General features: G+C 40.6%; 2 protein-coding genes across 6 annotated transcripts in view; one reads left to right on the top strand and one right to left on the bottom strand.

Moving 5' to 3' along the window:
* Positions 1–5,785: 5,785 nt before the first annotated feature.
* Positions 5,786–10,410, top strand: LOC110982304 (LYR motif-containing protein 9-like). The gene is made up of 3 exons (XM_022240634.2): positions 5,786–6,080; positions 7,197–7,289; positions 8,236–10,410. Exons 1-3 carry the CDS (start codon positions 5,922–5,924, stop codon positions 8,260–8,262), a joined length of 279 nt encoding a protein of 92 aa, XP_022096326.1. The 5' UTR covers positions 5,786–5,921; the 3' UTR covers positions 8,263–10,410.
* A 559-nt stretch (positions 10,411–10,969) lies between these two features.
* The window catches only part of LOC110982281 (serine/threonine-protein kinase TAO1-like), a 58,705-nt gene continuing 43,276 nt past the window's right edge, over positions 10,970–26,398 (bottom strand). For all 5 annotated transcript variants that reach the window (XM_087140999.1, XM_022240590.2, XM_022240589.2 and 2 more), the window contains 8 exons: positions 24,603–24,741; positions 23,914–24,092; positions 23,142–23,270; positions 22,527–22,721; positions 21,254–21,493; positions 19,941–20,153; positions 18,875–19,057; positions 10,970–17,420 (listed from right to left, as the gene is read on the bottom strand). In XM_087140999.1, coding sequence (XP_086997125.1) covers positions 17,172–17,420; positions 18,875–19,057; positions 19,941–20,153; positions 21,254–21,493; positions 22,527–22,721; positions 23,142–23,270; positions 23,914–24,092; positions 24,603–24,741 — 1,527 coding nt within the window. In that variant the 3' untranslated portion in view covers positions 10,970–17,171. The remainder of the gene's footprint in view (positions 17,421–18,874; positions 19,058–19,940; positions 20,154–21,253; positions 21,494–22,526; positions 22,722–23,141; positions 23,271–23,913; positions 24,093–24,602; positions 24,742–26,398) is intronic.

Genomic DNA, 26,398 nt, shown 5'->3' with positions numbered 1-26,398 from the left:
TATTCTTTTGTTAATTTTTTTGTTGTGCCGATTGTGTTCACTGTACCGACTGCGTTGACCGTGCCGACTGCGTTGATTGTGTTGATTGCGTTGATTGTGTTGATTTGTGTTGACTATGCCGATTGTGTTGACTGTGCCGACTGCGTTGACTGTGTGTTGATTGCGACGTTTGCGTTGTTTGTGTTGTTTCTTCGTTGGTTTCTGTTTCAAAATCATCTCGTTCGCCCGATTCCAAATCCTTGTTTACATCAGGCTGATATCCCAGCTGCATGTCAAGTGTCGCGATCTGTATCCTTCATACGATCCAACGCGCAGCACCAAATCGGAGGGAACCAGATACAAATCTGGCCCCACGACAGAATTCGAAGCCGTTTCGGCGTATTGTAGCGAGTCTTGAAACTGATAAATGGATTGTTCGAGATCAGGAACCGGGGTTGACAAACGATTCCACGATCTTGATAAACTGACGCTTGGCGTCGACACCGGTTCCTTGAGCCAATACGCTGGTTTTGGTTTGCGCTTGGGCTCCCAACAATGTGCGTTGCCTGTAGTACCCTGATAGGCCCAGAAAAATGCTCTGACCTGTGTTTTGGTCACAGGCCTGGGAAAATGAATTTACCACGCGCGTGCACGGAAGCTCGGATCGATTCGTTCACTTTGGTATTAAAACCCGACGTCTGTGAGTTTCTTTTGTGAGAAATAAAGTCCCACCACGCACTTTTGATGTTGTCGTCTTGTTCGATCTACGTCACGGTATAGGTCCCCAGGTGACGAGATCCTTGGGATGGATTACTTGTTCCAAATCCAATAAAAGTTGCATAGAGGTATTTCCCGTGTACGTAACCGTTGTTGTAATAAAAAGCTGTAGTCAAGGAAAGATAATGGTATTTTGATGGGTAACCTAGAACTAATTGCTAGCGAAGCTTTTTCTTCACAGTAAATTTTTTGAGGTATGTAGAATGACCAGAAAAAAGTCCAAGCAAATCCGAGTTGCGGAAATATATTTGATTTCCATAAATTCAAAGTGGCCGCCATTTTGCAGTTTTTTGAGCATAAATTGAAATGTAGGCTTATGTCTTTAACGGGGTATCTACGCCCAGGTTTGGGGAATCTACGAACACTTAATAGCATACAATTGATAAATTCAGAATTTTTTGTCGTCCTAAATTTGCATGAGTTCAACATGGCCGCCATTTTGAAATACAAAAGTGTGGAATTTCCATGCTTTTTAACACTATCAGGTTTTGTCTTCTAAATACAAATATATTGTAATAATATCATACATTGATATTCTATAGATAACAGAATACAGACAAGAAGATGAAAAAAGTAGCAAATCCCCTCCCCAATCCCACTTAAGGTGATATTATTTCAACAAGAGTGAATTGGAAGTAAGAATTTGTGACTGGCTATGAACTAAATACGCACCTGATTTTTTTGAAATGTTTACTATGGACAAATTTCAGTGTCCAATAAGCATGGTGACTTATACATACATGCATTTATTGGGAAATAAATTAAATTGAGAGAAGCTGACTAAGCTTAGTTGCAAAAATCCTCAGTAGTCTTGGTCCAACTGATGCAAATAAATTTAACTAAGAAAGTCCGAATGTCACATTTTGTGTATTTGTGTTCCTCCTTTCATATCACAGACAAGATCACGGGCGGTATACTGTACATGTAAAGTGATGTCACAGGATGTCACATAAATAAACATTTGTGACTTTTAAGTAGGTAACAAGAATGGGGAAAGCACGTACTTTTTTCCTACATAAACTGCTGACAATACAATCTGAACTACACTGACACTTAATACGGTTGATGTCTTTACAGTTTCAGCTGAGAACTCAGAAAGCATACTTCATCCAGTGTGCTTGTACCCGAATTTATTGAAGTGCATTATGTTATTATTTCATTTACTAATAAATGTATGTGCCTTTTGTGCGTTTGGTGTTATGTTTGTTTGAAATAGCAATGTCATACTCGATGTCTCGATTTTTGTACTTAGATCACTTGCTTTTTGGATTTACAATGAAGAGCTGTGGTGTCCGTAAAAAGTCCATCAACAATGAATCGGAATCTATTGTTCTGAGGTTGATCCAACACTCATGTTCCAGAGATTGGTAGCCATCAGTAGAGAACGTTCAGATGATGATCAAAAGCGTCTCTTCACATATGAGCTATGCAGTTTCCCACCTGCCCTGTTTGAGTCATCAGGCCTTTCTTTGCAAGCCAAAAAAGTGGCCCTCGCAGATGTTCTTTGGAAGGAGGTGGAGCATAAAGAGCCCCTCCCTCCTGGAAGTACCACAGTGCACTATATACTTGATGGTGGAGCACTTTTGCACCGAATTGCTTGGATGCATGGAACCACATTTACTACTATTTCTCAGAAGTATGTTGACTATGTGTTAAAGAGTTATGGTAACAACCATTGTGTTCGATGGATATTCAGACCAACCAACCATCAAATTTATGCCACACGTCTACGACGTTTTGGGGGAGCTCAAGGGCTTACTGTACAGTTTGATGAAGATATGTTAATGAATGCAAGAAAATAGGAGTTCCTCTCAATGAGGTGAACAAAACACGCTTCATCAATCTCCTCAGTGAGAAGCTTGGGAAGGCGTGTTGTTTGACAATCCATGCAAGAGATGACACAGATCTCCTAATAGTAAAACCTGCGGTGGAGTCTGCAAGGACAATAGAGACCATCCTTGTTGGTGATGACACTGATCTCTTGGTGCTCCTTATCTACTACGCTCAGATGAATGGTTGCAATATATTCATGGCACCTGAACCGAAGGCAACTTCCAAACAGAAGAGAGTTTGGGACATAAAACAGTTGAAAACTAAACTTGGGACATCAGTATGCTGTAATATATTGTTCATACATGCCATCCTGGGGTGTGAGACCACTTCAAGGGTATTTGGTCTGGGCAAAAGCCTTGCTCTGAGGAAACTGAAGAACGACCCATTCTTCTGTGAACAAGCTGAGATGTTCAACGTACCAACAACAGATGAGAAGGCCGACATTGTTAAAGCATGAGAGAAAGTCTTAGTGTTGATGTACAAGGGATGTCAGACAGAATCCTTGGATCAGCTTCGATACAAACAATTTTGTTCCAAAGTGGCAACTACCATCATAGCTGTTTCGGCACAATTACTGCCATCAGCATCATCGTCAGCTCAGTACCATAGTCTGCGGTTGTACTATCAGATTAAGGAGTGGAAAGAGCAGTTCATAGCTCTTTCACCCGAAGACTGGGGTTGGATTCTCTAGAATGGGAAATATGTTCCAAGGCTCAGCGACAGAAAACCTGCACCAACAGAGCTACTAGAGGTCATGAAATGTGGATGCAAGACAGACTGTTCAACACGAAAATGTAGCTGCAAACACTCCGGGATTGAATGTACAGGCGCATGTCTTGTATGCCATGGTACAACATGCAGCAATTCATCACATTCGGCTATTGATCTTGAAGCAGAAGATTAAACTAAAGAAACCTCCCTCGTCACTATCATCATCATATCAACGTTTGAACACATATAAATGACAGTCACTTTGGATTTGTGCACATATCGGTATCAGTTCTGAGGAAAATGCTTTTTAACATTTCCAGTGACACAAATGTAATCAGAAACATCGGAAATATGGATAAAGGTAACAGATTTCTTAACCAGTTAATCTGCTGTTTTGTAATATTATTTAAAAAAATGAATAAAAATGGCCGCCATTATGATTTATGCAAATTAGGCATGTTCCAACTCTCCAGCAAGAATTTTACTGTAATAATTATACTCAGAGACCGTGGGCATAGACACCAAAATTACTCTTCTGCAAGTCTCATATCTCAAGATATGGTCAAAACTCTGTCAAAATGGCGGCCGTTTTGAATTTATGCAAATTAAGCATATTTCCGAAACTCAGATTTGCTCGGACTTTTTTCTGGTCATTTTGGGTACACAGCATAAATGCATCCTGAAGAAAAACCTTTGATAAAAATTAGTTCTAGGTTGAATGTTAATTTTCTTGGACTACTGTCCCGAGACCGTTTGAATAAGTGTCGTGGGTTTGTTTAAAAATATTTTGTCGAGTTAACGTTAAAGGCGCGACACGTAGGCCCTATCAATAAATTTTCGGTAATTGTAATTGTTGTTAAACGGGTCAAAAATGTCGTCACCCGGAATGGGTATTTCTCAGTCAAAAAGGATCTTTCTTACGGTAAAGTAGACGCGAAAATTCATCAATGCGGAAATGTAATATGGTTGGCATTAATTACCTTGGCAAAGCTCTACCCCACACGCGGTCGTTGCACAATATACCGCCAAATCAAGTTGATTTTGATAAAACGACATCGAGTCTGTACACCAACGATCTACGACTTCATCTGCTGTGACACAAGGAAGTTTATAAACCGAAGTGATATCGGGAAACCTGGCCCAAAATGAATTTTTTTTTTGTTAACAACAATGAACATTATTGCTAAAATTGACTCCAATAGTAAGTGTTTTTAAAAAACCACGAGAAAACTTTTTTGAAATATAGTAATAAATAGATAGATAGTTTGGCAGTCGTTGATAGAATTGTACACTCTTTTCACTTTAGGAAAAATGAGCAGACATTTGAATAACGTACAAAATTACGTGATAAAAACGTTTAAGTCAAAAAAGTAAGTTTTTACACCAGGTGTTTTAACATTATAAATACCACCGAAATCGATTGGCAAACTCAAATCGAAGGAAGGCCGGCAGAAAGGGAAATAAGAAATAAAGATGCAGGAATGGCATTACATGCCGAGTTAACAAATATCAATATGGATATTGTTTTGTAAAATCAATTGAACTTTTAGCGCCGTTCTCAGAATTAGAGGCACACAATTTGGTTTTATTTTATGACGTAATAAGAGATTATATTCGAGCTTACGAGACAGAAAATTTAGAAGAATTTAGTGACACTATCACCCAAAAAATAAATGCTCTCAACGAAGAAAAAGCAAATTTGCAAAGATTATATCTAGAAAGAGGAATTTATAGAGATCAAACAAACGCAATCTAATGCTTTCAACTAGTGATGATTGAAGATCTAATTGGAATTTATTCGCGAAGGATTTTTAGCTGACAACACCGACGAAAGAACGAGAACAATTAGAAGCGCTCAAACCGAACCCAGAGACGCCCTCCTTGTTTTGGATTTTAATATACTGCGCGATCATGCGACGGTTGCACAAGAGAGAAGGCGTCGGAAGATTTTTTTGCAGGGTGGAGAACGCGGGAATATAGTCATTCCCCCGGGGTTTTAATTTAAACGCCATTCCAGGTGTGTTTTAAAGTTCACCGAGATTTCAATTTAGTTACAATTATGGTCACAGATTTAAATCTCAGATTGCGGTTGGGCAAAACAGTTGGTAAGTTACTGAATTTGCCAAAAGGTAGGCTCGTTCCAAACGTTGTTCGCAAATAATCCGCAACGTAATTCATCCCAAATTTTATCTATTTGGAATAACTGATGGGATATTTATCATGGGAACAATATGACTTTGATCCCAATGATGAGATCGCAAAATAACGTCGTACATCGACTTGCCCCATTGTCTAATACAGAAGTCCAGCCATCAACTTGATGCTTCAAGTTCTGGGTGGTGGGACCTGTGGAGGATGTAGTCGAGCAACGATTTATGACCAAAACAACATACTACTGTTACAGCGCCCTCCATTGACAAGGTTCGATTTACTTGGCTGCGGCTAGGGCTTGCCGTACAATCAACCGTCTTATTCCAAGCCACAGTCAGGTTATATGGACAATCTGCGATACCTGCGTGGCTAAAACGCTTGCTAGCTCGGCGCTCCTGATTCTGTCACTCAGTGTCAGTGAGTGTCAAAGTGTCAGTTAAACACAGCTTGAGTGTGGACTGACATGACTGATGCAGTCCAGCTCGTCTATTCCTTCCCCCATGGTGGCATGCATGATGATGGGAACAACAAATGTGCAAACTGCAAAACAGCTGTACAAGCACCTTTTAAGAGCTTGTCAAAAGCTGCCTACAGAGGCGCAGAGTCACTACAGACATCATGTCAGACAGGTACCAAAGCCCATGATAGGCCTAGCCTAGCCCAGATTGGACGATGTTTACATTGCATTGCGACTGAATCCAGGATATGAAAGTCCTCCTACTATGCGAAATTTTTTTTCAACAGTTTTTGCTCGCATTTTTACCTGATGAAGACAGCTCAAAATGTCGTTCACAAGTGCCTATACTATAGTATAGACCTAGTAGTGCTGTGGCACAATGAATGCGTGGCTTTATTGTTCTCTGTACGAGTAACAAGAGAAGGAACCTAGCCAGAAGTAGTAATCTGTAGCGCCAGGTCCTTCAGGCTCAGACTGTTACTTAGTATTTTGTTGTACTGTGAAGTGGTAGCCAAACAATATGCTTGGCGGTTAGGGTTAAATTGCAAGAACTGGGCTGATGCCAGTTTTTAAAGGGATTTTACATGTTTTTAATGTCATACATGTAATTGGGGGGACTTGCTGTATTGTGTGTATGTCCATCATCATCACATGCCACTGAGTTTGCTTTCACCCCTCCTCTCCTGTGCTACGTCGGCTGCAATCATGGTGTTCTTTTTCTCTCAATTTATTCTCGGCACAATTTCACGATACTTTTTGTTGCCCATGCCCTTTTTTCATAAAGTGCTTCTATCCAAGCAAAGTTTGGCATGTCCCAACTGTGTTGTCGAGTGTGGACACAGTTAGGGCATTGACACAGCTTGGGTGTAACAGTACTAAGTTGGGGTAGATCCACTGTCCACAGCTGAGGGTCATGCATTGCCCAGGCTGGACACACAGTATTCAATACATAATGTACATGAACATGTAATGCAGTGAGTGAATCCACCTGGGCTGAGTTAAGAGGACACCCCATTTATAGTTCGTTGTGTTGGTTGATGACCCAGGAGGTTGTGGTCAAGTGGACCCAGTTTTGGTCTGACCTAACTACATGTAGTAGGTTCATGGTTGGCTCTATGGCGTATTACAAGATAGGCAGATAACATCACTCCATTCCATCCATGAGGCCTAGAGCCAGACCCTGGAGCAGATTTGTCAATTCTCGTCCACCGAGGTGGTCATGTGCTGTCTTCTTCTTGTGGGCCTTTTTTTTGGCTAAACTCAATTCTTGATTTATTTTCACTTCTAGGGTTTCAATAGTCATGCTGATGAATCAGATCCCAATAGAATCCAACAGATTATCACCAGGGCTCTGCAGGATGCTGAATGGGTGTTGAATAAGGTAAAATTAAAGCAACTGCTCTTTGTAATGAAGCTCTGTCACTCCCCAGAAAGCCCTTTGTTTCCAAGCCCAGAAATTTAGCTTTACACAAAGCACGCAGAGAGGGGCTTCATAAATCACGGTGTCCGTTCCCATCTCTTAAATTGTTTAAATCACAAAGTGGTGAACTTTCAAAGCAGCAATTGTGGCTTGGATCAGACATACTTGTATTGGGAAAAGTGGGAAGGGATGACTGAGATGAGATGCATCGGTAATCAGAGGCTTTCTGGGCCGTATCACATTATCCTGACATTTCTTCAAATAGCATTTTCTCCTAGAGTCTTCCCTTTTCTCACGTATTTTCTGTCAGTCTTTTTTCATGTGTTCTTGTTCTCATCTCTTTCATTAACCTGTGAACCTACCAGTGTCCTCTCATCAAGCACATGAAGTGCCATCAAGTTCCAATATAAATGTTACACCCCAACTATTCGCTCTTTGCATGCTGCCCCCAAAGGCATGCAGAGCCTTGATCTGGCAGTTTGTACAATTGCGTCAGAATTGCGTCAACGCAGCTTTTTGAAATTGTCAAATCGCATGGTACCGGTATAAGAACGAACACAGTACGAATCACTGAACCAGCCATATTTAGTGTGTAAAGCTGCCATATCAAGGCTCTGAATGTCTGTGGCGGCAGTCTGCAAAGAGCGAATAGCATCAGCCCCAACTCTAAGTTTTGTGGCTCACACCAAAACGAATTCATCAAACATGACATTTCATCCATAACAAATAAAAAGTTGTTTCTGCAATCACAAGTTACCAACAGAAACAAAATGACGCTGGTACATGCATGCTACAGCACACACTGGCACTCTGTGCTGTAGTTGGCAGCAGTAGTCAGTAGGACTGATTTTTTTTCTCACATGAGAAGCTCTTATGTAAAAACAAATGAAATATTTTTCTTGTACAGTATGCAGATAAAAGCAGCAAGAGGTGACAAGATATATCTACTCACGGCGGTTGAACTGAGCATTGATGGCTTGCCATTTTCCCCCAAACTGTGGCCTTTGAGGAGGCAACTTGCAGATGCTGTCTCTGGCTTCAGTGGGTTTTGACGGCTTCACGTAGGGATGCTTGTATTTGTTACATGTTTTGGAGACTGCCATGTTGGGAGTTTTCTTGGTTTCAATAACAGCATAATGTGTCGATGTCTGTGCTTACATTTGATGTATACAGAACAACTCCAACACCAACACAGATTCCTTACAATGGTTCAAAGACTGGCATTAACCACTTCGTGCCGGGGCATTTTTCAACGTTGATGATGCTGGGCCGGCATGACTATCATTTTTTCCGTTTTCAAAATCCTTCAACAATTCATCATTCCATTTAACAGTCGTTTATAGCCGCACGGAGTAATCTTTAGGCACTACTCTAAGTTGACTGGTGACTTTCATTGACGCCCGAACATTTCAGCCAGGCCTGCAGCCTTTAAACAGAGCCCAGATTGTGGGGTGTTATGCAACTGTCTTTTGTTCACGAACCTGGCTCAGTGCACTGCTGACCTCTTTTCAATAGGGGCCAGATTAGCATGCAGCGGTGCTGTGTGGCTCATCGCTGAGGCGGTAGAGAGCTTTTTTCCCCGGTGGTAATCCGCTTGCTCTCAATGCCCCAAACCCTGGTATACAGTTTCAAAATAACGCTGGATTATCACCACTTTTGAGAGTGAAAAATGCCAGTAATGCCCAGCAGCCTGGTCTTTTGTTCGGAGTACGGTCTTTTGTTACAGGGCCCTGTTTCCTTTGTCCGAGGTCGGAGACCCCGGCCACACATATAAACCATACAGTTCCGATTTCGGAGTCCCCGGCTGGTAGTGGTTAAAGGATGCCTAAAACCATAGACAGATCTTTCAAAATGACCACCAGATTGTTAGGCCTACATGTACTTCATATTTCTTTTGAAAAAGAATGTTCTGGTTCATGTTCCTGACAGTTTCTTGGAGTTCTCAACACAAACCACTGTGCTAAGCATGAAAGAGTTTTGGAACACTCACAGGTAACAAATTTAACGTAGCTATTTGACTAAAGTATCTGGTTTTGACACCTTTTTTTCAGTGTTCAACAACTTTTTGTGTTGAGCACTGCCATGAAACTTGCCCTGTCACTTCTAGTTCAATGTACACTGTACACATGTACGTATGAAATTCTATTCACAGTGAAGAGGAGCACGTTGAATAAGCATCCCCATAGGTGATTGAACCCCACCCATAGGTGATTGAACCCCACCCATAGGTGATTGAACCCCACCCATAGGTGATTGAACCCCACCCATAGGTGATTGAACCCCACCCATAGGTGATTGAACCCCACCCATAGGTGATTGAACCCCACCCATAGGTGATTGTTGGAACATTTCCCCCCATGAATTGTGACACCCCTGAAAAACACAATGCTGTATAGAGCACTAGGAACAAGTTTTGTGAGAGTGTTCAATATTTGTTTTGCAACACTTAGGGTCAGTTTGTTTCACACGAATTTACCTGTAGATCACGACCAGTGATCTGTCATTGGTTAACTGACACCAAAACACATCTAATGGATTGAGTGAACTGGTATCAGTGTTGGGATCACTGATCGAGATCCAGATCTGAGTGCAACAAAGAGGCCCTCACTATGCACAATTTTTGAAAACTTAAATTCAGTAAACCACAATTAACAGTGCCATTTCAAGTCAAAATCGATTTATCATTGTTTGACAAAATGTATTACTCACTTATTTAACCTTAAGTCCAACATATATATATAAATTGAAAGTAATGTTAAACTTGCAGTGAAGGAATAAAGCAAAATTTCCTGACAAATTATGACCTGTCTAGATCTACTCCGATGAATAGTTTGATACCATCCCACTCAACAGGTAACAATTCAGAGAACAGGTACAAGGAACAAGACAAACAATGCCTTGCTCAGGAATACGGTCCATTTCTGCAGTTTATTAGAGGCGACTGGGTAGGGGATTTTTACTTATTCAGTCCTTATTCATTCCAACAGATCAGTAAATCACTTTTTGTTTCATTTTTGTGAGTTATTCATATTTCGTCACGTTCCATTGATCTTATAATAAAATAGATACCGTCATCAAACCAGTTTAGTGTGATGTTGATGCTGGTGTCAAGGACTGTGAATCTCTTCATAGGGATGCCATGCACAATGTGAAAATGAAATACAGCAAAGAACTTCCAAAAAAGCCTTCAGTGGACGTCGGGAATACAACAATACCAAGGATGGAGTACCACTCACTTGGGGTCTCATTACCAAATTCCTTCCTCTCCACACCTTGAAAAAAGGGTACAGAGAAAGAACAGGCCCCACATTGGGGAGTCAGACTTTTGTTTACCTGGGCGCCAGGAGACACGGCTGGTAGATTCAAAGTGCCACAGTAAAGTGATTTGATGTTATCAATATGCAAGTCCACTACATTCTAAACCTGGTGAAGGTTAATGTGAAGTCTGTGACAATCACATGACCAGTACTGTAATTGTGCCTAGGCCCTAAGTGGTCGGTAGCATGGTCCAAACTACCGTATCCATTGTGTGGACGATGTTGGTCAAACTACTGCTCACGTCCTTGCTGCACTTAGTTCACAGATGTTTCAATGAATAGAGGTAAAAATAGACAACTGAACACCGCACAAAGATGCAGAAGTTTTGTACATCTTGTTTTAATACATTCAATTTTAATGAGCACTACAATATACACTGCTTTACAGCTTAACCAAATAAACATAACCTAAATAAATGGGTTACTCATTACCTGGTTAAATACTGTTTTACTCTACATTTTAACCAGGTGTAACACAGCCGGCCATATGGGGCTTTACCCCAAGCCAGGTATACTTGGGTCTATATTACAGTTTAATCAGGGTAGCATGATAACGCACAGGGGTTTATTTGCAAAATCTGGTTAAAACCTGCCTATGATACAAGTTAAGAAATTAAACGTTTGAAAATAACGGGGGAGGTTTTCGTTGTTTTTCCTCTCAAGTTCAAAGGGGTGCATCCATCATCAGAGTTAAAGAAATGAGTATAAATTGTCTATGAAGGGTTATGCCTCATGAAATCATTTACACTGACATATAATTATACAACTCTGATAGTACCGTAAATTCTCAACCACTCGTCAATCAACACTTGCATGTATAATAATCAGAACCAAATTATTTCTTTAAATAAAAATAGCATAAACTTGCAGAGGTTTTGACAAAGACCACTTGCAGCCAAGTCAACTGGTTACCAGTTAACAACATAATTTGATGTATACAGAATTGGCTGGTGCAATGCTGCTTTTCCAAGAATTGTAAGTAACTAAAAAGATCCATTACTGTCCCTCTATCTATGGGAAAGGACTGTCAAGGCAACTCCAGAACAGGTGCAAATGCATTTGATTTAAACACACACCAAAGACTGTCAATTAGTGTTAGACACCAACAAGCCACCCACCTACATGAACAGAAAGCACAGACTGGGCCTTACTTTGTGATTGGTTCCATGTAATACCAAGGCATGCTATTAGCAACCAATATAGCCCAGAAACTTGTTCCAAGATTCCAAGCAAGTCTCCTTAGTTGAGCAGCTTCCAGATTACTTGGTCACAGCTAAAATAATGAGTCTGAGAAAAACATGAAGTCACGAGGTGTTGGTTTTTATCAGTTCATGTCATATCCTGTTCAGCCAAATAAGTAATTCAGGTGCAGCCAAAAAAACTTCGAAGTTCCTTCAATTCAACTTCAGTGATGGTGGTGAACTCTTCTCGTTCCATACCTAGTTGGTGCACCTTTTAGCCTAGTTGTTTTGCAATGTATGTGTGGTGTCCTACTTGTCTTTTTTCAAAATGATTGATCTTTTTAGTTTGACATATTTCTCAAAGAAAAAAAAGGTTTCTTCAAGAGCTCAACAGGCCATAAAATAACATTTAGTACATGTGTACATGACAGAGTTGGCTCTAACATCTAATCCATAACATTGCATTAGTGGTATTTATGAAAATGTTATATAATACTACTAAGCCGACCATATTATTCAACATACTATACACTGGGTACCAGCCAAGTACAATATGTACATGTAATATATATATTTGACTGGTAACCAATGTCAAGTTAAACCTCTTTTTTACAAGTTGGTCAGCTCAGTGCATTGATAAGGACCTACAGATTTTGGGACTACAACATTTGTGACGTTTCAGTGTGATGAAGCCCAGTGCCTTTTGCAAATTAAGTTCAAATAATTACCTTGTCAGGTATTTTTCGTTACTTGCAGATTAACTGTCTGGTTGAAATGCATCAAGCCATTCATCCCTAAATAACTTTTTTTCCATCTGCTCCCTGTAATGAAATAATATTCCATTACGAAATAACATTCAAACTAAATGCCTGGTCAACATTTGGAAGACATTTAATATGAGTGCTTTAAAACTTGCACAAGCCAGTCAAGTCAAAACAGTCAAGTTTGGTTAAGCCTGGACCAAGGCTACTGACTAGTTTCCTAAGCAAGCCTCTGCCATAAACATGCCCTGACTAGCTACACTTGAACTGCATCACTCATGCAGCTCACTAGCCGCCTGACTGTTGAGGTACCTGCCTCCTCCCTTCACCTACACCTACATGTACATACAACCCATGTACCAGCAAAGTTCAAGGGTCCATGCCGTGATTATTTTATTCTCAGACACTTCTTGTGGATCTGTATACTTGTATAAAGAGTACAGAAACTACTAAACATTCCTTTTGGGATTAAGAGTTTTAAAAAATGCACTTTTTAAAAACAGTTAAAAATGTAACTGTCCATACTTGTCTGGGCAACTGAGACTGCTGCTGCTGTGATATCATACGGGAAGACGCTGTTCAGTTTATTGGTTTTTCTGTTCAAAGTGTAAACCCAAAATGTTCTCAAATTTCAGAGAAATGTTTGCTTATTGAAATTTAAGAAGACAAAATATCACAATTCTAGAAGTTTTTGGTGCACAAGTCAATGCAACATTGGGTTTTCTTTGGGACGACATCACAGTTTTGCTCGTGAATACGGAAATTAATGTTTGCATAAAAGTAAAAATGTCCTGAAGTTCCTCTTAAAATAGTAAAGTAGGTTAGTTGAAATACAAAGGTAGTTTCCAAGGATTGTGGTAAAATAGGTGCATTGCGTGGACCCATTTGTACCTGTCTGGTTATCCGACTGACCAAACAAGTGTGCCATGCTGGTCACATTTCCAGTACTTTTTTTGGTCAATCTGTAAACTCAAATGACTTCATGGGCCATCTACTCAGATGAGGGGGAGGGAGTGGTTAGTGGTTACTGTATACTCTCTTTATACATGTAGAAGTGTGTTTCATGCATGTATGGTGACTGAGTAGGCATGCCACTGGAACTGCATAGGCAGACGGCCTTGGTCAAGGCTAGTTGAGTGTTTGATCCAAGAACAGCTTTGTAGACCAGGTCATGCTTGGCAGAAATCTTTGGCAGATATAGAATTTTTGGCCTCATTTAAACGTATCATGTCTGCTGAGCTGACCCAAAATCAAAACAATTCAATATCAGTTATCTTTAAGTGGTATCATGGTGTATTTCAGAACTTTTCTGTAAACCTAGTCCTGATTTGTAGTATCTTTTAGTTAATCAATACATTCTGCTGTCCTGTTTCTAGTATTGCAGGAGCTGTGTGGCTTGCTGTATTGGGCCTGTACATACAATAGCACTGCCATTCTACGTTTCCATTCTGTAACGATCATTTCTCAAAAATAAGTATTTTGCAAAAATGAACTTCCTCCTCATTTTTAAATAGCTGAACAGTGTGTTACGACTTGACAGGAGGTTTCAAAGAAATGTAACATGTCACAACTTTATACATAAATACTGTACACAAAACAAAGTTTAACATATGGCTGGCCCACATGGGGCGAACACAAAGCAGCATACACATGCTCTCGTGGCATTCTAGGGGGAGTTAAAAACATAATTTATGGACAAAAGAGTCCCATGGTAAAAACTTTAGATTGGTCTTCAGAATCATGCATCTCACCCCAAATGCTGGGCTCAATCAACTTTTACAAACAATCCCACTCTATTATTAGAGATGGAGATATTATCAGAGGTGTGAGAAATGTGCAATGTCTTTTTACGATATCAAACAACAGGGGTGTAGCCAGTTTAAGGAAAGGTCTCCAATCAGGTAATTCAACCCATTTAGTCAGTTAAACAAAAACTCTACGAGGAAGTCTTAAAATGGTCTGCAAAACTTCATGTTGGATTTTTTCATCAAAATTTAGGGCACCTAAGTTTTATGGATAGTGTGATCACAGTGTTTGACATAATCACTACAATGGCTGGTTACCTCACATTTTGCTACAGGACTGAGCCTTGTAAATGGAAGTTCTGATATCCAGCAATTATGAGTTGCCTCAAGGTGAAGGTGGAGGCCAGCATGTAGTCACAAGTCCAGCAGCTCAACAATTGGCCAATGGATCACAATGCTTGTGTCCCTCAGCCAAACATTTGCAGAGACCACAACATCTCCACTGATTTTATAGGTAGTATCACCTAGGAAAGCCAAGTACCTTGAACCAACTCAGTACTTAACATGCTTGAAGAATGAGTCAAAAATAAAACATTAGTCATCCAAAATCCACTTGTGGGTGTTTTCAGTTCAAACAATAAATTGGATTTTGGCTCTGGCGACAAACTGATTCTTAACTCTCGGTATCTCACGGGACTACTGCCTTTATGTATATTAATGCAACTTGAAAATATTAGGCATGCGACCCACTATGATTACACCTGTCATGGCGTGGATAGAGTATGCATTCAAAGATTGATGTAATCAAGTAATTTATCTTGTATTCCATACAGTCTCTCCATTCCACACAGCACAGCCTGTGAGTTTAATGGTAAACATGTTTTGTTTTTGTTTGTTTGGATTTACAGTCTTGCATCTAACCTAGGCTGACACAGCTGCAAAGCTTTGTTATATTCTTTGAACCTGATCCAATTGGTAGGTATGAAATTTGCACTGTCTGACTTATTTCATCAGAATAACATGGAACTGGCATGGAAATCACAACAGTGGTGGCACCAGTGTGGGAGTTGGGTCCATCACGTGTCCATCAGAAGCCAAAGTATTTACTTTTTTACAAATCAATTCAAAAGTCCACTCCTAAGTAGCAAGCCATGTGATAAAGCAATGCTTGTGTTATCATTCACCTGAATAGGTCGCAACTTGACGACAGACTAAATGACGTGTGACACACTCAATTACAACGCTGTTTACATGATGACTTGCCTGGCTCCATGGTCAAGTGTTGTTCAAAAGAGATTCAGGGTAGCCCGATGACATACACTGTTACTCAAGACCCAATGATGCATAGACTTGATTTAAACTGGCATAACTGTATGATTTGTGGCTACCACATTCAACCTCTAATATCTTTACAATGTTGAATGCAAGCAGCCTTGGATTTGAAAACCCTAATGTGCCCGGTGCTTGTGAAACTTCAGCATTTGCCAAGACCACACAGACTTGGTAAAAAAATGACTAATTTCTACCCATGCATTACCCACAAGCACTTTTAGATTGAATGTTTCAATTCATGAGTCTGTCATCTTCATGCATCAACAGGAAGCTCTTTGTGAGTACAACATGAAGCATGTGTAATACTTGGAGTTTTTTCCTGCGCTTTTTAGCCACTTGTGGATGGTTTTATTCCAAAACGTTTCCCTGGCACAGTATTATTTCAACCCCAAATACCGCTTTCTAAAATGATAAGATTACCCAACCACAGTTCTTTACAAAGTTGGACTTCACCAACAGACCAATGTTGACCCTTGCTGATCATGTGTCCAGTATTTGTGCGACACTTTTAATGCATTGTCACATTTTTTGAAAATCCAAGACAATGTTACAGAGTGATATTTGCTCAAACACCCTGTTGTGGAACACAAATGCTTGAAGGCTCCACACATGCTCAACATTCACGGACTAGTTGGAACCTCCATGTCAGTACAAGTTCAACAGGAATCACATAAGCATGGGGATGTATACAGATGTCACCTGATACTGCATGTAGGACTACCATGACATGTTTATACATCCACTCGGTACTCCGCATAGAAAATTTCTTTACAAGTCGTTCAGCATGAAGTGGATCATGTATTTAGATACTCCAAATTACCCTGATTGAAGGCACTGTCACTATGTCACATGATTCATAAGACCAGCATCTTTTACATAACTATGTGAAAAGCCTGTCCTGAATCATGTGACATTGCAACCATCGGGAGAATCTAATGCTCAACTAACTTTATATAAACCAAGTTGGTGTCTCCCGTTTGTTATTCCAATTAAGCTTGCAAGGGCCACAAGTTGCTGGTAAGAGGCTTATTGTTGATAACTGATCTAAAGGACTACAGTGTCTCTGACTCCTGATGTTTTTGCACATTCCATATGCGACCACAATAAACTAGGCAATCTACACCACCAATGATCACCACACAGCTGCTGTAATTCCCATCATTTAAGCCACATAAATTTGATTTAATGATGTTCATTAGAGCCAAGTTCTGACATTCCTTCACACATGAGCCATGTACACATGCTGGCTTAGAGGTATAAATAATGCAGTTTCCATACCACCATTCTGATTTGCTTCAGGTAAAATTCAAAATTAATTATCAACAATCTATCAAAAACCAACAGCAGATATGCTACAAATACAAATGTAAGGGGGGAATAAATCAACTTAAAAACTGTGACATACTGTGCCAGACATGGAGGTCACAGCCCTGGTGCAAATTCAGCCCTGAATCAAGACTAATCATTGCAGTAGTGTATTTTATAGAGTGGGGACGGGTGTCAATTTCTATGACATGGAGTTGTAGCTACCAGAGGAAGTACTGTTAGATCGGTATCGAAAACTGCCTCCATTGCCTGTAGGCCCATCTAGCATCCTGCCTTCATATGTCTGAGTGATCTTCTCAATAGTGAGGGATTCAAAGCCCATGCTCAAGGTCTCAGCATCGAAGCTCTCAATCTCAGTCTTCTGAGAGTCCAGGAGATGCCGGATCTTCTCACTCTTCTCCGACTGCAACCGAACAGTGTCCTCCTCAATCTGCACAGGCAACCAACAAGGCAAAGGTCACAGTCAGATCATTTATTCTAGTGGATGGCATGTTCTAGACTGACTAACTATAATACAGTGCCTAATTTCCTTCATGCATTGTTGGTGAATACTTGGAAAGTACTTCAAGTATTTCAGTGCTAATTCTTGAATTATGACTGAAGCAATTCATTAATATGTACAGTGGCTCAATTAAGAGATTACCACACAGGTCATTTTTAGCAGTACATTGAGTAAATAAATAAATATTCTTTTTTTACATGAACTTGAATTTGTTTTTGTTTTGGGGATGTGTAATTTCAGTTCTGTAAGTAGCCATGATATCACACACAAACAATGAACAATGAATGAGTAGGTAGAGGATAATATGCAAGATGCGAACCACTTTAACCACTTCCTGCCGGGGACTCCGGGATTGGAGACGTATGGTTTATATGGGTGGCCGGGGTCTCCGAACTCGGACAAAGGAAACAGGGCCCTGTAACAAAAGACCGTACTCCGAACAAAAGACCAGGCTGCTGGGCATAACCGGCATTTTTCCCTCTCAAAAGTGGTGATAATCCAGCCTTGTTTTGAAACCCTATACCAGGGTTTGGGGCATTGAGAGCGAGCGGATTACCACCAGGGACAAAAGCCCTCCACCACCGCAGCGATGAGCCACACAGCACCGCTGCACGCTAATCTGGCCCCTATTGAAAAGAGGTCAGCAGTGCACTGAGCCAGGTTCGTGAACAAAAGACAGTTATATAACACCGCACAGTCTGGGCTCTGTTTACAAGGCTGCAGACCTGGCTGAAATACTCGGGCGTCGATGAAGGTCACCTATCAACTTAGAGTAGTGCCTGAAGATTACTTCGTGTGGCTATAAACGACCGTTAAATGAAACGATGAATTTTTGAAGGATTTTGAAAAATGGAAAAAATGATAGTCATGCCGGCCCAGCATCATCAACATTGAAAAATGCCCCGGCACAAAGTGGTTAAAGCAAACCCCTGGTATTGCAGTATGCTTTGAACTGTACTTTGCTGATTGTATTTTGAACTACAGATGAAAACAAAAATGAGGTTTTTACAAACACAAAGCCCTGCCAAGTTCATGTTGGAAACCCACCACTTCAATTTGTGATTACGAAAAACATCTCCACCAAGAAAACCATTTCTGCTATTATAACAATAATGACTTTGATCTTTGACCTATGAAGCCCCAAATCAAGAGACTTCCAGAGGGCACTATGACCAACTAACACACCAAAGTTAAAGCTAATAACATTGATACCAACTCTTTTTCAAGTTATCTAAGTATGGCAGACAACTTCACCCTTTTCAGTGAAGCTGAGACAATTTCTTTCTAAGACTATACACAAACATGTCCATGAAGATTTGAATCAAGTCCAATGTGAAGAAGGGCGGGCTGTAAATACCGAGGTGTACCATAGGTATTCATACCCTTTGTTCTAGCCGTGCTCGACGTAATGACACCCATTCCTCCAAGTCTTTTTTCTCTCTGGTGTGCTGGGCATCTAGCTGCAGTCTAGTCTTACTCTGGTACGCATGCAAGAGCTCCAGCTCTTGCTTTAGAGTCTCGTGCAGTTCTTTGCATTCCCGTTGTTGAGAGTCACTCAGGCGTATCTGGAAGAACGATAGAACGTACATTATTACAAGCACGTTACATGCAATCCAATGGTACTCAGTGGATCCTGGTCCCCACTGGCTCCACAGGAAAGTGAACATGTACACAAAGTGTGACATCATTAGTACATAAACATATTAATCTATGTCTTAAGCCAAGCTCCCTCAACATTTCTGCTCAACCGTTCCTGAATCCTATAAATATAAACACTATGCAGGGATCCAGGTACTTTTGAAGTTAAATTTGTCTAAATCCTGCATAATGTTGGAAAACCTCCACTGGATTTTGAAAGACGTAGGAGGGAGTGGATAGAGTATGCTGACATTTGAAACCAAGACAGACAACGAAATTGCCTGACACATGGTGTCCTTGGACTTCATATTTTCCGCGGCAACTAACTGTACTGTGTTTTTAATCCGACAATGAAACTTGAAGAACTCTTTGGTCCTTCTAAAAGATTGAACATGAAACATATAAATATTAATATGATTTCTTGCAAGCTTCAGGATTTTTTGACAACATCCTTTTGGGGCAGCAAAGTCAAAGCTCTCTGTAAGGACACTAACTTAGGGACTGGGTCAGCATTAACAATATTATATCTTACACCACATATCTGGCATCAAACTTGGTACTCATATGTACTGAAAGACCATTTTCATATACATTACAGTTTTACTTTGATGGCTGGTTTGACATGTATAATGAGGTAAATTTGCACAAAGTCACAAGTAAATAAATTTTCGTACACTCTCTGCGAAGTTTGAAATTGTACAGGCTGCAAATAAGAAGCACTGTAGGAGAAAGATCTAATCCCCCCCAAGTAAAAAATGGCAGCCTGCTCAATATGGCAGCGGATAACTCACTCTGTGAGATCTGACTTACAGATTGTGACTGAAGCATCTCCTGACTACTCAGGCGGTACTGCTCCCCTAGGATGGCCATCTTTCTCTTCTGTTCCTCCTTCATTTTCTTGGCTACGCTCTTCTGCTTCTCCCGGGCAGTGTTCTGCAAGACTTGGGTCTGGAGTGCCTTGAACTGCTTCATCTGTATCTTGCAGGCATCATGGTACTGTTTCTTGATGGATTGCTCTTTGATCTGGGGTAAAAAGCATATTGCCATTAAACCAGCAAATGACAGTTCTAAAGCTCAAGTCTCAAACTTATGAGTCAATGGACTCGGTAAAATTCATTACTTGCTATACCAAACACTAACAGAATATTCTTGGCAACCAAAAACACATTTTGTGCATTCCGTTCTTCCTCCACCTTTAAAGCCATGTTGTTAACATTTTTTTGGAACCCAATACATAACCATGTGTGGTATTCTACCGCTCCAATTGTAATGAACAGTGGTCTGACTAATACGGAATCAACATCCCCACTCCATTCTCAAATGCCCAGTAACCTACACTGAGGTTCCAAGCTTGTCTTATTTCCAGTCCACATTTCTCCATGCCCAGTAAACCCTATGTAACTTTAGGTTCTTGTTTTCAGCCAATAATTCTTCCCCTGTAAACTCTTCCGAATACTCAGCAACCCCCAAATTTGTCTGATTCTTGGCTTTTTGTTTCCAGTCAACATCTCTTCATGTCAACCTCTCTTCCCTGCCCAGTAACGCCAATGCACATTGTGATTCCTGGCTCATTTGGCCTGCAATCCACAACTCTGTATGTATCACACGCTAACCAAAGCCAAATAACCACAATGCTCCAATAACCCTCCTATGCTGAAGTCACTCTTTGGGTCACTTGGTAAACACCTCAAAGAAGCACAGCTGTGTCGTGTCGTGCACTGCACCAACTGCCCTTCACAGGAATATCAGATTGCACTTTTGTGCTACCCAACAACTGTGCTTCACTGTTTCATGTGCATAATTGTGCAGTAAACCAAATGCAGCGAAGAGGACTGCACAAAAGACCCTGGATCATTTTGTGCTGACAACCTACTGTGTACACACTGAACTTGTGCATGTTTGTGTTCTATATAGAAAACACATGCAAAAGAGTGACTGTGGGCACTTGTGCATATTTGTGCTGTAAAACCAAAGGAGGGTTAAACATCCTCATGTTTTCCTATAGCTGCCATTTTATACTGTCAGCAATATCAACCATGCCCCAAATCCCTGTATACTTTGAGATTCTTAGGTTTGGTATCTCGCCCACATTTCAACCCCCCCCCCAAGTAACCCCAGCACACCTTGAGATTCTTGGGTTGTTGTTTTGTTTCCAGCCCATGTCGCTTCCTGAGATCGCGTTGGGCTCTCTTGTTGTACTCTCCTTGGTTGGCCAGCTCTGTTTCAAACTGCTTCTCCATCTGTTCACTCCGCATGTTCTGTATCTGTTTTAGATGTCGGTACTCCAATGACTGTGTCTGCTCATGGTGACGTAGACCCATCACATGCTCCATTTCCTTCACGACTTGCGTCTTATGCAACTTCTGTATGACAGAAGAAAATGTCCATAAATCTTAGGTAAACGGCATGCCCTATGAAAAGTTGTATCAGCGTTGAAGTCTGCTGCTCAGTTCCAGATTGTGCCGATCTCCTGTTTCATTTGGAATTACTTGGATATTGCTACTCACAAAAGAATACTGAACATATCTAATTGTGAATATGAGGTGCAAACTTAGAGCTGTAGTAAATTATTACAGAACGAGCTCACTGACGAAATTAAAACCTGCCAGGTGCATCCATGTTTGTGCCCAAACCTATGGAAAACTTGAAATTGGAACATTTGAATATGTATTCTAAGCCAATGCTGTTATGCCAAAACACTACACGCACAATTAGTGTTTTATTTTGCTCTGTGTTAAAAACACAAACATGTATGACTGCATACGAATTCTGCTGAGGCTTTGTCATGCATCATACTTGTTCTTTCTGTATGTTATACTTGTGTTACATTTACGGTACATCATTTGAAATTTGTTTAATCAAAATGTCATTATGTTGTACCAACACACATAAATTCAATCGGCTGCTCTCAGTATCATGTAAAAACTTCTCCACGTCAAAATTTCTTTCTGTGGAGTCAGCACTCTAATAACTTAATATAGTTGTACAAATTAGAAGTCTAGGCACATTTTTTTTAATATATATGCTCAGTGCTTGTCCGAGAGCTTGCGAAAAAAGTCACAAAAATACCTCTTGAAAATAGTTTGCGGTACCCGCTGCTTCACCTGACTTGGACCGGCCAGCCAACCCCGGCAACCTGGGTGGTCGAGTGGTTAAGACATCTGCACTAGTAAGTAAGAGGTTGTGGGTTCGAATCCCACCCGAGTAAGCTTGTGACTTTTTTCGCAAGCTCTCGGACAAACACTGAGCATACAGTGTTTATTAATATATACGTCGGGTAAGGGCAAAACCCGTTATATAAATTAACATCTCCCCAACGCAAAAATACATCTTGGAAAAAAGTCTTGGTACACTGTTCAATGTCTACTTCACTACTACAGGTTTATGGTAGCCTACCTCCCTGAGCTGATCCTGCTGCTGTGTGTGCTTGGACAATAGCAGCCTGGCTTTGAGTTTCCTGATCTCTGTGTCCAGGAACAACCTTTGCTCCTGCAGCAGCCTCTGCTCTGCCTGTTGTTGCTGCTGCTGTAGTGACTCCTTCCGACTGCGGATGAAAGAGTCTTGCTCCTTCTTTGGTGTGCTATCAACCTCCTGCCCAGAGGTGACAATCAAAGACAAACCGTAATGTGCTTTAGAAAAACAAGGTCTTTCACTCACAATCCTGACCAATATCGGGAGGGCAAGCAGGCATTTTTATGGCTCCAGACACTTTTTATGGAAACTGTAAAAAAGGAATCTGTTGCCTTTACAACCACTGATGATTGCTTGCAAAAATTGGCATGACAACAGATTTCTCTATGCAGACAAGCATGCTCAAGTCTAACAAATAAAGTACAATGCACCTTTTGTTGAATTGACTTAGAATAAGTTCTTCGAGTTTCCTCAATCAAAGTGATGATACAGTCAACACCAAATGCTAAGAGGCAAATCTTTCATTGGTTGATACAGAAGAGACTCCAGCCAATAATCTCATCTTAGATTGGTGCCAGCTTTAGCACTTGACCACATTACCTTCTTGATCTGTTCCTTGTTGATCTTGTACTCTCTCTTCTGGTGCTGCTGGAAGGCTTTGAGTTCTGAGTCATGACGTGACGTGATGGATTTGATCAACTTCTTTTCCTCAGCAAGTGCTGCCTTTTGCTGAAGAGAAAATACAGACAAACATCTCCATGAATACTTACGTATATGCGAAATTTAGGATATCAAGTTAGCAGCAGTCTAGAAATGTAATACCAGAGTAGGAAACATGTTCAGTTGGTTAAAATGACAACCATACATCTGAAGGAGGTTCAACTTTCCAAGCATTTTCAATCTTGGTATATTTTTGTTAGTCATAATAGGTTTGACACTGAACACACAGAAGCTCTGGCATCATCCATTTTTGCTCAGAAAACACATTAATTGGTCAGAAAACAGCCAATGTCCGACCATAATCTCACTCTCTGAATTTTGTTACAATGGGAACAATTTAACAGTGGCCAATAGAGCTGAAATGGTTCCAAACACTAGTCACAGCCAACTGCTCGGCCATTGTCATGTTCACTTTACAACTATTTGCAAGGAAGCCAAGTGCATCCATCAATTAGCATCCCCTTTCACAACCCACCATTGTCCAGATTTCTGGCAACAAGGATACCTTCAAAATGCAAACTTCACATGAAAGTCTTTCTGACTAGCAAGGGCAAATAGGAACAGTAAATGAAAAGAGCACAGCTACACATCACATTGATACTCAGTTCCATTTCTATGCAATAAGTGACAGAACAAGATCCCAGCTGGTTACCTTCCTGTCTTCTTCTTGTTGGTGTTTCTGTGACAGCTTCTCTAAGTCTTTTGCATTGGTTTGTACACATTGTTCATACTCCTTGTCTAGTTTCTGTCGGAGTTCCTCCATCTCTGCTTTGAGTCTTGTCTCAAGCTGCTGCAGCTGCTTCTGATGAAGTCTCCTCATTCTCTTGTAACCTGTGCATATAAAATACAATGGGGACGTGTCACTCAAACTAGTTGATAATCCAATTTTCAGCCTCCAATCTCGTACTGGATGCTGTACAACTTCTGTGTCTTTTTAGCTGCCACACTAGAAACATGAAGAACTGTTCCCTGTTCCTTAGATGTATGCCTAAGTGCATGCATATGTACACATCACAATTTTACGTTGTTCATTACTGAATTTGCATTGACAATATTAAAGCATATTCCAGTGAAACTGTGAGAAACATGACTAGGTTAGGTGCCAGGAAACCGCTGCAGGTTGGGGTTGCTAACCATCCAATATGACAACAGCATGGTAGGCAACTGTTGTTGGTGAATAATGAATAAACATTTTGCCAATGTTAGAAGGTCCAAGTCAGATGGATGATTTTGCTGCAGAGAGTCGTGGGATGTTCCCATGGGACCACAAAAAGGACGAATAGAAATGTAGGATGTCAGAGGAAAAAAACGAATCCTGTTCTTGCTTTCTGTTTTCCTCACCTGTGACTTGTTCACGCATCTCACTCTCATGTTCCTTAGCCTGCCTTGTCACAATACTTGTCGGTCGAATGGTTTTAAATTGGTCTTCAAGATTATCTGGACCATCTGCATAGCTGCTGAGGCTTGTACCACTTGACATCTGCAAGAAACCACCAATCAGAATCCAGTGCTCATATGGAATTCTCCGGGAGATGAGACAGGTACACATACCTCCATTCCCAAAATATACATGTAGAATGAATATCAACTGCAAGCCTGGTAGTCTCCTTCAAAGACATGTACCTCTCTGCTATCTACAGAGATATCATTTGCATTGAGAGTCTTAACATTTTCCCACAATACAACAAACGTGTCTTAAGATTTGAACCACCAGTGGCAACGTTTCAATATTGTGAATCATATTGGGACTACATGGCATGGGTACTGTTGACAGAAATATTCTTTGATGTGTGTTGAAATGTATATACTGCAGCAGTAACTATTCATTACAGTGGAAAAGTCAAAACTGACAAGAACAAAATTGGAAGCTTTTATCACCAAATTTTGTGATAAAAGGATTGAAAGTAAAAGTTCTTTGAAAGAAGACAAGTAGACATACGCAACATGCAGTTGCAATGATTCATTCCTAAAGCCAACAACTGTGCTACATGTTCAACAAAAGTCAAATGTGAACAAGAACTGCCAGCAGCTGCCAAAAAAGAAAAATGCAAAAGATACATATACCCTGTGGTTCTGTATCCAAATAGAGAAGCTTCACCTTAGCACAAACACAATACAAAGATGTAATGGAAGCAAATGTATTAGCAGTAAGTATCAAACCAAAGTAATGCCTACAAATGGACAAACACCCACAAGATGACATAGATGACAAGGGCATAACGTCCAACAACAGAGAGATTTTAAAAAAGGAGACAGGCCATTGTACATATACTTAGGCCCAAAAAAATTGTTCTGCTTCCGATTAAATTCCGATCTCAAAAAAGGTACGATAGGTGGGAAATTTTTTTAGTCAATTCATTTGGTGCTGATTGAATGGCATGAATGGGGACAAAGCTACCAAAAATTGCCTCAAAATGCTAGTCAGGTTACCACAACGGCGGACAGGCCAACAATATGCATGTATCGTATGGTAAGCGTCCATGATGCATCCAGACAGCTGGGCAATAAACCTCGCAACACGACAGGAGATTTTGCAGAAGCACACTCGCTTCAAGTACGAGCAAAACAACCTCAAATTTAACTCATGAACATAGAAAATGCACACACAGACAACAGACTAAGTTCTGTGATTTAACTTGGAGAAATCTTCTTGCAACATCGATGGTTTTTGGTGAATAGTTGTAGGGCTGCGTGTGCGTACGGTCAGAGTATTGTGTACTGACACCATTAGTATAAACTGGTTGCCACATTTCCTTCCTGCATTCTTTGCATGGGCACGGCACAGCAGGAACCAGCGCAGCATTGCTTTAATGCATTAAGCTTTATGCACGTGTTTTCACCACTGTGACAGCGAAACGCCAAGGGAAACGGAACGGAAGTTTCTCTTCAAAAGTTGCAAATGTAGGCCGGAAAACATATAAAAAATGTTTCAACATGAAAAGAGGTTGTTCAGAGGTGATCTGTAAAGACAACAGGATGTATAAAAAATTTTAAGGTCACGCTGACAAATTAGGGTCGGTAGGGAAACTAGGAGCAGAAGTATATTTTGGTGTGCCATATTTTCCATCTCTAAAAACTCTTCACACTTCTAGGTTTTTTGCTACATTCCATACTGGTACATTGTATGTACGTAGCCT

This window comes from Acanthaster planci, linkage group LG09 (assembly GCF_054643075.1).
Source record: "Acanthaster planci isolate LZ-2023a linkage group LG09, COTS_SCS, whole genome shotgun sequence".
Taxonomy (NCBI): domain Eukaryota; kingdom Metazoa; phylum Echinodermata; class Asteroidea; order Valvatida; family Acanthasteridae; genus Acanthaster; species Acanthaster planci.
Note: the sequence above shows the minus strand (reverse complement) of the source record. Positions and strands in the feature narration are given on the sequence as shown.